Source organism: Trichechus manatus, unplaced genomic scaffold, assembly GCF_000243295.1.
Source record: "Trichechus manatus latirostris isolate Lorelei unplaced genomic scaffold, TriManLat1.0 scaffold00076, whole genome shotgun sequence".
Classification (NCBI taxonomy): Eukaryota; Metazoa; Chordata; class Mammalia; order Sirenia; family Trichechidae; genus Trichechus; species Trichechus manatus.
Genome location: NW_004444012.1, coordinates 10,021,992 through 10,034,064, shown reverse-complemented (window position 1 = coordinate 10,034,064; position 12,073 = coordinate 10,021,992). Strand labels below are relative to the sequence as shown.

The following is a 12,073-nucleotide window of genomic DNA, read 5'->3' as shown; positions in this document are numbered from 1 at the left end:
ATCACCACAGATTAGGTAGCTCACAAGGCATGCTACACCGGGGCCTCTGTGGGTTAGCCGAAGGCAGGACTTTAGAAGAATCTAAGAGAGAGGGTCTTCCAAAAGGAGTGTGGGGAGTTAGGCATCTTTACGGTCCTAGGCACACAAAGACAGCTACTACTCTTAGGTGATAAAGATACGCACCAGCGCTCTAAATCAGTCAGGCCACTCAAGGGTCGCTCAACTTCATCTAAGGATTTGCTTTAGCCAAAGCTCTAGCACAGCCCAAGCCATTTAAAGCAGTTTGAAGCACTGAATTTGAAACGGGGATGTGAAATGGTGATGCCAGGGGTGCCCCCTTTCCCACTGTTTCCCTGGTGAGCTCTTCTCTCTTGCCTTAGGACTCACAGTCCAAGATCCAGTCCTCTGGGAAGTCTTCCCTAACTTCCTTAAGCTGATGTAGGCTCTCTTCCTTGTGCTTCCATTAACATCTTATGCATACTGCTAGGATGGCACTTAACAAACCATTCTGTAATTATTTGTTTACATGTCTGACTAGCCATAAGCTCTTTGATGGTAAGGATATTTTATTCATCACTGATTCCGCACACAATAGGCATTCAATTAACATTTGTTGAATGCATTAAGGATGAATGCCATGGGATTCAAGACCAAAATTACAGTAAGTACTTACACTAGGTATCTGAAGACCAAACTCCCATTATGCATTTCCACTACTTAGATCATTCTTGGTCAGCACAAGAAGCCAAAGTTATGAGAAGTCTGCCAAGTTACCACCCGAGAATATGAGGGTTTACAGTACTAAGAATGATCCAACACAACAAATGAACCAATAGAATCAAATCTAAGACAGATTCTAAGTTCCAGGCTCGTTGTCCTGCTTCTGGAGAAGAACATGAACAACAGTTTAATAAGAGTCCTTAAAAACAACCCATTGCCGTCGAATCAATTCCAACTCACAGCGACCCTACAGGACAGAATAGAACTGCCCCATACGGTTTCCACTGCGCCACCAGGGCTCCATTAGAAGGGCCAATATCTCCAATGCCATGGAACCTTGTGGCTAATTTTGATTCAACACCACCGCTGCTGAAATATACAGGCAAGCTGTTCGCCTTCTGACCAAATGCAATCAAGGTTCTGCTAAGGGACAGGGATCTTTACTAAGTCCTCCCAGAACCTTGCCTGTACATTAGCAATCTAAATCATTCCTCACCGGGTTTACTCATCTCTAAAGAGATACAGGCAAGGCAATAAAATGCTGCTGTCTCAAATGCCTGCTCGCTATAGCAATATAGCACCATGCAAGGCTATTGTGTTTACAAACTGCTAATAAGACACAAAAGTCTAATCTGATCGTGTGGGAACAAAGACTGGATTCCCTCAGAGATTAAACAAATTTAGTCTACTTTGGTATTTCTAAAGTTGTGGGACTCAGCAAAGTTGAAGAAAGTATAAGACCCGTGAGGGGTTGGAAAGGGACTTAGCCTCTGAGGAACTTCTACAGCTAGGTGGGTTTTGGCCCTTGGCTTCCAGTGAATGAGATAAGCAATGTTCAAGGGCAAACCAGGAGAACTATTATGCTGGCAGACACCTGGCTCCTTGAATGTTACCATTCCTAAGAAGCCAAGAAGCTCCGGTTAAGTTAATTTAGGTCTCTTAAAGAGACAAATTTGACTCTCAGAAAAAAAAAAAACAAAAACAAACAAACAAAAAAATCCCACTGCCATTGAGTGGATTCCAACTCATAGCAACTCTATAGGTCAGAGTAGAACTGCCCCATTGGGTTTCCATGGAGCAGCTGGTGGATTCGAACTGCTGACCTTTTGGTTAACACCAGGACTCCGTTTTGACCCTAGGCAAGAGCATTTATTAAGCCAGTTGCTCAGACTAGGTGGTTTAGCAAGTTTCTTTCTGCTACTACAGTTCTTACATAACTCCAGCTGTGCCACCAACACCTGCAGCTTCATTAGTCACAACTTAGTCCTTAACAGGGTATGTGGTCCCACTCTTCTCTTCCAAGAAGGGAAACTGAGTCATCGCATATCAACTGGCTTCCCCAAACACAAAGTTCCTTTGTAGTGTGGCCACGCTTGAACCCAGGAAGCCTTCCTCCTATTTATCTCCTCTCCTGCATTAATCTCAGCATGTCCACTCCTGCTGTTCTTTTTCCTTTTACCTAAAACTGAATCAATGCCAGCCTGAAGGGCGAAAATGTGCACACTTGATCTTTCAGAGCCAGCAGGAGCTTCTAGTTCTCCTCTTTTCCAAGAAAGAGGAAGGTGAAAGAGGAACATGGAGCAGGGGAGGGGAAGGCTTAAGAGGGGTAGCTCCCAATACTAGAACTCACCTTGGAGCCGAGGTCCTCTCGCCGGTTTCCTGCCTTACTCCTGCGTAGTTTGATGGATGGGGATCGCAATAGGTTCTTGATCCGGCTGGTAATGGTTGATCCTTCCACAGCCATCATGCTGAGGAGCCCCTTGGAACAGCCCCTGGCTCGGTCTTAGGGCCTGTCTCAACAGCGGCACGGCTTTTCCACTCCGCAGGGCCTTCCAATCCGCCCTCTTACTGACCTGAGATGGCAGAGGCCACCTTAGCATTAGAGTAGGTGTCTTACCTTCTGCCTAGCTGTGTCAGTAGCTCTTACCTCTAGGTATTGCCCTCTCCCTTCCCCGACAGCCCCTCATCTCTGCTCCCAAGCCCTGCGCTGTTTCTTATCAAGCCGGGAAGTCAAACTCCTGGAAAAGGGGGAGGGGGGATCCTGAGGCGTGAAGAAATGCCAGGCCCACGCCTACCAAAGGCGTTCCGCTGGTGGGATGGGTTGGGCCCTAGCAGGGCTGGTGGCTGGCTGGTGACAGGTCTGGTCCCCGTTAATTCCCAACTGTTCCCATGGCAACTGCGGCGCTCAAGGAAGGAGGCCGCCGAGGCCACCGGGGAGTTCGCAACCCGTTCTGCCACAGGAGCCTCCTCCACCCCGACCCTCCGGAGCTCGCTCTCTGCCAGCCACACGGGCCCTGGCCTTCTCTTTCACAGCCCCTCGTCCCCTAACCCTAGGAGCCCCTGGTACTCGTCAGCGCCCCCGCGAGGGCCCAGCCTCACCAGCCCCGGGGCGCAACGGCCGCCTGGCTCACTGCGCCCTCAGGCATCGCGCTCGGCGATTTCAGCCCAGCCGCGGCAGCGACAGTAGCAGCTATGGTGGCACGAGCGGCTCAAAACGCGAACTACCGCCTGGGCCAAGCTCACGCGCTCGGTGGGCGGAGCCAAGGCGAGAGCGTACGGTCTGTATCCAGGAGGGCGTTTGGAGAGTGGACCTGCAAGGTTTACGGGGGCGGAGCCAACGAAAGGGCCTAGGAAGTCGATGACAAGGGGCTCGGAAACCAGAGCTTCCACACAATGCAGTCGTGGGTACCGCTACTAGGTGAAGGGTCAACAGAACATGGCTTCAGAATTGAGAGAACCAAGCCTTTTATGGTATTATCGGGCCTGGTCCCCCAGAGAACCGCACTTTCCAGAGTCCCAACTACAAGACGATAACCACGCCCCCAGGGTGCATTTGATAGGCTCAAGGGACCAGAGCTGCAACTAATTCCTAGCTCAGAATTACAAGACCGAGGTACAGCCTCAAGGCTCTGCCCCCATCAGTCTCAAGCGCTAGAATTTAAAGCGGTTAGGTTTCTGCTTGCGGCCAGCCGACGCGTCAACCCACGTGGAAATGACTCTTCTGAGTAACTCATTCAATCGCTAAGAACAGCGTTTTGCACTGGGCGACCTACTGACCATGGTGCAAGGGGAGGGAGAATGTGGCCTTGAATAGAGCTTTAAGCAGGCGGGGGAGGAGGAAGACAAGTGAATGTGCTTACGAAGCATTGTTTCATGGTTTTTTTTTTTTTCCGCCTCCAACGTCCCGCCACGCTCTCGCACCCAGAATTAACCAGGACTTTATTGCTCCAGGGCTTTCCCTCGCTCCTGTCAAACTTAGTGAATCCTTTTCCGTAGGAACATTAATTACCGAGGTCACTACAAACTCGATTTAATGTATTTTTTCTAGCTCATGGGAGGAGGGGCACGGGAACACTTTACATACTCATATTTCACAGGCGTCTCGGCCTAAGAGTTTATTTTCTAGGAACCCCAAGATTTTCCACCTCATTGTTTCTTCAAGAAAATGCCTTGTGAAAAGGTTAGCCTAAGTCAAAAGACCTGGGTCCCAAAGGAATAGGACACTAATGTGCCTTTCTTAACCCTATCCAGATCCTTGAAACCCCTAAGGGGGGAAGATAACATGTTACCAAGAGGATTAAGACCCACTGTCAACGAGTGGATTCCGACTCATTGCAACCCTACAGAACAAACTAGAACATAGGGTTTTCTAGGCTGTAATCTTTATGGGAGCCGACCGCCACACCTCTCTCTGGTGGAGTGGCTAGTGGTTAGCAGCCCAGCACTTAACCATTGTGCCTCCAGGGCTCCTTACCAAGCGGAGGGGGGGGAGGGAACCTAAACCCACTGCTATGGGTGGGCCTTATACAACCAAGGGCAAAGCAGGCATGCCCTTGTGTGCTGTAGCCATGTATTGAAAACAAGCTCAAAGGTTGCCCTAGAGATCAGAGATCTCACCTCCTAGAAGACCAAATGGCAATAGCTACCAGAGACATGAGGCTTCTTTCCCTCCAACCATGCACTGCGGATGTTATGGAATGTATGCTATAGAATATAAAATCGGATTTTCAAAATTCTCACACCAGGAGAAAGGAGAAAAGAGCCATTACCTGCAACAGTATAAAATACGGGGTGGGTTCCTTCAGCTCCTTGTAGGACTGATTTTACCTTACGGGAGTAGAAGACAGAAGAACTAATGGTGCCACATGGTGTCTTTACTTGCATGCTGCAGAACTCAGTAACTGCCACTTCACCCATGAAATATCTTTTTTAAAACAGTGTTCACAGGAGTCACCTAATCCTCTCCAGGTCATTTTTATGCCCACTAGTGGTTTTCTCACTTACCTAACCACTGAAAGCCAGGTAATTGGGTGTACAAAGTCTCATTGATCATTTCCTGCTCAAAGCTATGCCGGTTTACACCCTTTGAGAAAATATTCCCCCAATTACCCTCATCTGAAGCTGCAGAGACGAATCCAAGCTCCTGCTTCCCTTATCTAAGATGATTTAAGTAAAATACAACTGACAACAAGGTACTGAGGGGCTTTCTTAAATCTGGAATCTAAAGACTTCTGGTTTAGTGCCAGAACCACACTTTTTATTCTGCATCAGTCCAATCTTTACTGTCTACATATCACGTGGCTTTTGAGGTGCCTATATGAGAACAGGTTGTTTTCACACTTCATTAATTCCTCAGAAAATAAGTCGCCAAGTCCCGTGTGAATAGGTGTTATTTCCTTGAATTAAGTTCTTGCCATCCCATCCTCCAAAATGCAGTTATTTCATGATCCATATGCTATTTCACTTTCTATTCTGCTTGTATGTCCTAAACATGTATATGTGGTGTTTGTCAGATTCTAAAATTCTAGATATCTGAGAACAGATGTATGCAGATGTGTTTAGTAGTATGCTCATCGGATCAGATTTTAAAATTCACCCTAGGATTAACATACAAATAAAGTGTATTTAGTAGAAGATCCTGGAAAACTGACAGGCTGAACATTTGCTCATCAATCCAAGTATTTATTGAGCACCTTACATGCAAGGCACTGTGGGACAGTGAGACCAATGTTTGCAGGTAGAAACAGGACGCATCTCAAAACAATGCTTCCAAGACTGCTTACCTACTTAACAAAATTTCTTCTAACAACAGAGTTTACAACGATAAAAGAATTTGTAGAGCTTAGATTTGAGTCTCAAAATTCCCAACTCACCCTACGGTTTAGCCTTCTTTCTCTCCATACACGCCTCCATCATTATTACGCATTTCTGTGCCTTTGTAGAGCAGTAATTCACTAATATTTACTACACTACAGTTATGCTTCAGTTTAAAAGTTGCATATACCAAATTATTTTCCTCTAACATAACCTCAAAAATATTTTTTTATTTGACTGATTTTTTTTCTCCAAATGGCAGTGACTAAAATTTCTCTGCATCTACCCATTCGTGTGTCCATGTAGTTTCACTAGAGGTAATACGACATGTTAAGATCGATGCCCTTACAAAACGACAATTCTGTGCAAGAAACGTGTTCTGATTCTTAGTTATCAGTCATTCTCTGTAACAGTACCTAAAAATGTGCTACCTACACTGTGCATTGGTTTTTGTTGTTTTTAACTTCTGCGAGGGGCAAACGTTATCACTATTTTTTTAGCTCTGTCTTCAAAGTGCACTTACCTCTCAATTCAATTCACCTAGTTCCATTTCAAATATCTCAACCATTAGTTAGAAAATTTACCTATAACTACGGAACTCCTGCTCCCCAAATATATGGTCTGTCTGCTTTTCTTCTATGTTCGAACCAGTCTGCAACTTGGTATAGAAAGGCCTAGCATCAGCTATTTCATCCATAATTCTGGGGAATAAACCTACTGCATTTAATACAAGGTTATAAAATGAACAATTCGTATGAAGTTTGTATAACTGGATTTGATCTGTTAGTGACCTTAAGTAGATTAGAGTAGCTCAATGTTTAAAGAACTTCAATAAAACTTTTTGTAAATTGTGATGCTAGTTAACAAATATCCTGCTTTAAGAAAATCTATTGCCCTCCGCCACTAAGACTGTGGTTTATGACCCCTGTCATTACCCAGGTAACAGGAACACTGCCTTGCACACATGGTCCTATGAGGCTAACCTTTCGTCACTGTGGAACACTTCTTGAGACAAATATTTGCGATCAAGATGTACAAAATTTTGACGTCTCCATGGAAAACACGCTACACAGCTTAAAAACACCAAAAATATACCAAACAGCTTGTCAGAAACTTTCTAGGAATTCCTAGGCTCCAACTACATCAGTGGCAGCTCTACTCCAACTCGGACAAACCTCCCAACACCAAATCCTGCTTGAATTATGGAAATTGATTTATTTCACATTTATACATTCTGCCTTTTGGTTGCCCAATTTCTTCTTCTGTTCTTAGGTTTCTAAAAAAATAGTCATTTTTCAAAAGCAGGAAAAAAAAGATATATATTTAATATATAAAACAAAAGGCTAATCTGACATAATTATATTCTTAAAAACATTCCATTTATTTACAGATGTATTAAAAAGGCGAATTATTGGTCTACTGAGATCATGCTTCTTCTAGAGCTAGGGTGAGAGCCCACTGATCTCCAAATCCCTCACCTCCTCACTCAACTACGTTTCTCATAATCACACATGTAGTTTTCATAGATCAGTTTCTCCTGGGGTAAGGTTAAAGGGCAGGAGTTTTGGGAGATTTCAGATTTCTGTCAAGACTGCAGGACTGTTCTGAAGACTGAGCCTTCCTCAAACCTGCCCTGAGGAGTCCTAGTTCTAAATGGTCTTGAGAACACCCTATCTTGGGGGTTTGTAGTAACATCTGCAGCCTTGCCTGAACACCTGGAATCATTCTCTCATTTCCATCTTCGTATATGATTAACAGAGCCCAATATCCTCCCGTCAAGAATAGATTTTTCTCCTAAAAAGGGAACAGTGTTCAAAAGCTAAAATGGTCCTTCTTTTCCTGAGGATTGTTTGCTCACTTGTCTAGTCCTTGGCTGACCCTCAAAAGCCGCATGAGCCTTGGGAAGTCAGGAGGAAATGTGGGGAAGAGACAAGCAAGGATATAATGGGAAACTGCTATACCTGGATTGGATTAAAGTACTAGCATCTCCAAGGACAATTATTAGCAGGGGAGACAGGAGCTGGAATCCTTGGCTAAGGCATTGAATGAAATCTGGGGGGTAAAGAGAAGTGGGTGGGGTAACAAGAAGCTGAGGGGCGCGTTACCTACTTCAAGCTGCTTCCGCAGCCTTTGGAGCAGCTCTAGGAAGGTGAGTAGCACAAACCAGCAAAGAATCTGCTCCCACTGCAGTCTGCAGAGAAAGCGGTTTCCTCATCCTTTCAATCTGCTCCAACTGCAGTCTGCAGAGAAAGCGATTTCCTCATCCTTTCAATCTGCTCCCACTGCAGTCTGCAGAGAAAGCGGTTTCCTCATCCTTTCAATCTGTTCATTGCCAACTTAACAGCAAGGGAACCCACCATGGAAGCGTTAATAATAAATCACTGGCTAGAACCTTTCCAAAGTTGGTCTCACAACCTAGGTCTGAAGGTATGCTGAGTGGATTTGGGATAAAGAAGGCAGGGGATGATGTAGAGGAAATAACATCACCTAGGCACAGCCCAGGCACTGGAAGCTCTTGTGTTAAGCGTTTCACAACACAAGCAAATCCTGTCAATGAAGACAGAACAGGGATTACATTCCAAAATATAATTATTTAAGAAAGGCAAAATGCAGCAGCTAAATCCCAGTCTATACAGTTTCAGAATAGTGATTCTTGCCCCCAGGAGTTTCCAAGAGACCCCTCAAGTGCACCATGATTATTTACAAACTAGATAGGAAACATCATTTCTATACTCAATACAAATCTCATCTTTGAGGCTGAGAACTTCAGCCTTTGAGAAATCTATGAAAACAACTATACAAAAATATAAATATCTTTACAGACTGTCAGTCCTTCATACTCTGACAGAAAATGGGTGAAAAAGCTCTACAGATCACTGAATCCATGGTAGCAAGTAATACAAAATAGATCTTGTGATTCAAATACTGCCTTACTTCCCTGGTAGAGTGCCCAATGTGACTTTTCTTTACATCCTGTGCAGGTAACAGCGAGTCAAACCTTCAAGCACCAGGAGGCTGGTTTGACTTGGGAAATATCCAGCCCCACAATTTATTATTTTGGCCACTGCCTCTGGTCTGGGGGTGAGGGGGACGCTTTCATTTGAGCTGTCTCTTAAGTGACGTGATTTGTGAAAGGGGGAGGGCTCCCTCCATGTCTACCTCCAAGATAAACATTCCCAGTAGAAATCCCTGGCACTGTGAAATGGTCTTTTCAAAATCCTTGTGAGGGTTGAGAATAAGGGAGAACTGTTTTTTTTTTTTTAACTTCTCAAAACAGCTTAATGGTAAACATTAGAAGTACCCCTATTTTACCAGACAACTTGAATTTATAATTCTAACTGAAATAGTGAGAGAATGGAAGCTACTTGGGATAAAAAAGAATAGAAAAAATTTTGCTGAATGACAAAGTCCTTCGCTTTGGTATTCCATGGTACCCATACTACCTGTCCCTATGCTTGAAACACCAACCAAAAAACTCTCTCTTCTGGATCCCTTTGCACAAGCACATCACATTCCTTGGATTGCAGATTTAAACAGCCCTACAGCTATCAGCTATAGTTCAGTCCATAACAACTCCAAAGTCTCAAGCAGCTTTTTCCCCGGGAGGGAAGAACTAGGGACCACTGTATGGACTGGGAGTCTTGTTATCAATTGCTTGGGTAGGAGGGGCACCTCGTGTTCAGTAATGGATCACATCTTCATAGAGAGGATGAGGGGACCCAGCACCACAAGTGAGGTAACACATTTTAACATGATCAGAATTTCATAGCAGTAATTTCTTACACTGGGATCAGCACCCTACCCCCTTTCTCCATCATTATCCACTGCATCCTCAAAGTCAAGGATCACAGCTCCATGACACAAACAGATGCCTGCAGAGAAAGGAGGTGAGATTCAATTTCCTCTCACAGCCTGGCTTCTGCCTGAGGACAAATAAGTTCATTTCCCTGCAGAACTTGGTGAGGCTCCAGAGGTGCCCAATTTAGACACAACAGGAGCCAGTGTGGGCATCACCTTGCTCTCCCGGCCTTCCTGGTCATTCCCTGCTAAGTTCGTTTTGTGTCCAGCTGACCCAATTTTGGCAGCTACAGGTGCCAAACAAGGCATCACTTTGAGACTCTGACCATCTGCCTCACTGGAAGGATTAGCTACTTTTAAGCCCAGAGGTGCCAGCTTTGGCATAGGCCTCCACAAAGCCTCTGCGCTGCTGTTCTCCAGGCCAGTCTTCATGTGCAGGAGGGGGGGTGAGGACACACTTTCAGGCTCTGTAGGGAGGCTGGACGTATTCTTCCCGCCATCACTGGCTTTCCTGTGGGAAACAAGGGAATCCTTTATCTCGGGGTCAATGACAATCTTAAGTACATCTGTCTCAGAGGCTGCTTCTGCCAGCTGTTTTTCACTCTCAGAAAGGTCATCATCTTCCAAGTGCAAGAGGAGGGGGCTGATGGGGTCACTCCCTCCTTGTACATCAGGCGACTCTTTCAAACCAGTTCCCAAGTGGTCAACCTGGAAAGTTCCTCTGTTCCCAGGAGGAAGCTTACTGATAAAGGCCCGTCGAGCATCCCCTGGGAACTCTGTACCCACAGGGCTGGGCAGCTCAGCCATGCCAACAGAGTCATCGTTTAGCTGTTGATTAAGAAAGGCAATCTCACTGAGCAGTGAAGTCAGGGTCTCGTCAGTGTCATCCTCATCCTCCATGTTAGTCAGCAGTTCACTGGGATCCAGTGCCGCCTCCTCTATGGCAGATGCAACGTTTCTCAGCTGCAGCTCCATGCTTGAGTCCTTAAGATCTTTCATCTTTAATTTATGAAACAGAGACTCTTTTGGCTTCAGTCTCCCTCCTCTTGATTCATTCTCTTTCCATTTGTGCTGGATCCCTCTTATATCGCCAGAAATCTTTTTAGGTAAGAGCTCCTGTGCTTCCTGAATACTGGAAACATCAATTATTTGCGGAAAACCAGAATCTTTATTCGCCAGAAAAACATGTGTTGGACTCAGCGCCATTCTGCCATCTCTGTGGTTGCCTCTAGAAGAGATTCTGCCCGAATCTTCAAAGGAGTTATCTTCACTTCTGATGGTGTCTCTCAGGTGGTCTGGGGGCTTGCTGTCAGGAACTTCATGAGGATATTTGCTGCCACTCATATCTACCAAACCTTCCTCTGTGGCCAATGATGTCACATTAACAATTCTTGGCATCATAAATAAGTCATCATTTTCTAGGAAAAAAAAATTTTTTCATTTAGATCTACAGTGGTAAATATCTCTCACACCCAATCACACCCAATGACCATCTCAGGGAGTTGCAGTTAAATTCACCAGCCTACTTTTACCAAGAAGATGAAGGAAAGATTAGTTCTTCAAATTATGGACCCAACCTAAAAAGAAAATAGTCAAGTAAAAGCTAACCATTCAAAAGGCTCTTTGACATTTCAGTATTAGAAAAAGTTCCATTTAATCATTTTACAGAAAAGTTCCCCAAATTAAATCTTTATCCTGAAGCAGAAATGCATCTTCATTCTGTTCACCCAGTTAACTGCTACTCTGAGAGGGAAATGAGGCCCCAGAGGCAGCAGTGTAAGGAAAAGGACTGCTCCTCGTATTGGATTTCGCAACAGAGACGAGGAACTGCTGGATGGCAATGGCAACAAAGTCAGATCTAAGTATTGCTAAGGATACCTTAAGGTCCCTGGGTGGCACAAATAGTCTGCGCTTGACTATTAACTTAAAGGTTAGCAGTTGGAACCCACCCAGCAGAGCTGTGAAAGAAAGGCCTGGCAATCTGCTTCGGTAGAGATTAAAGCCAAGAAAATCCTGTGGAACAGTCTCTTCTATAACACATGAGATTGTCATGACCCAAAATCAATTCAAGGGCAATGGGTTTGGTTTTTAAGGATACCCTTTATCTTAATAGAAATTTAGGTGCCTGGGAAGCTAAATCATCAAAGTGGGGCTTCCTTTTCAGTCTCCTACCTCCTACCCTCAAAAGGGAGTGGTGTTCAGACAGAATCAGGCCAGTAATGTAGGAGTGCACTATCTCTAAGTACAATACAAAATTGGTAAATATTATCATCGCCAAGAGGTGAGAATGACCCCTCAACATCTTCGTTTTATTCTGTTATCTTTTTAAATTTTTTCCTGTTCAGATATAACGACAGTTCACAAAATAGTTCCCAATGCCAGGTAAGAAAGACCAATTAACACCAGGGGTCAAGTCTGACATTCTAAAGAAGATGATCATCTCCTGTCAAGGAGAATGCCA

At 44.8% G+C, this 12,073-nt stretch overlaps 2 protein-coding genes across 8 annotated transcripts in view; both read right to left on the bottom strand.

Moving 5' to 3' along the window:
- Nucleotides 1-2,815, bottom strand: part of MAPKBP1 (mitogen-activated protein kinase binding protein 1) — a 58,929-nt gene extending 56,114 nt beyond the window's left edge. For all 3 annotated transcript variants that reach the window (XM_004380652.2, XM_023735150.1, XM_023735149.1), the window contains exon 1: nt 2,351-2,815. In XM_004380652.2, the coding sequence (XP_004380709.1) occupies nt 2,351-2,467 (117 nt within the window). In that variant the 5' untranslated portion in view covers nt 2,468-2,815. The remainder of the gene's footprint in view (nt 1-2,350) is intronic.
- A 1,712-nt stretch (nt 2,816-4,527) lies between these two features.
- Nucleotides 4,528-12,073, bottom strand: part of MGA (MAX dimerization protein MGA) — an 80,814-nt gene continuing 73,268 nt past the window's right edge. For 3 of the 5 annotated variants that reach the window (XM_023735145.1, XM_023735144.1, XM_023735146.1), the window contains exon 24: nt 4,528-11,030. In XM_023735145.1, the coding sequence (XP_023590913.1) occupies nt 9,754-11,030 (1,277 nt within the window). In that variant the 3' untranslated portion in view covers nt 4,528-9,753. The remainder of the gene's footprint in view (nt 11,031-12,073) is intronic. The other 2 variants (XM_023735148.1, XM_023735147.1) reach the window with 2 other exon arrangements.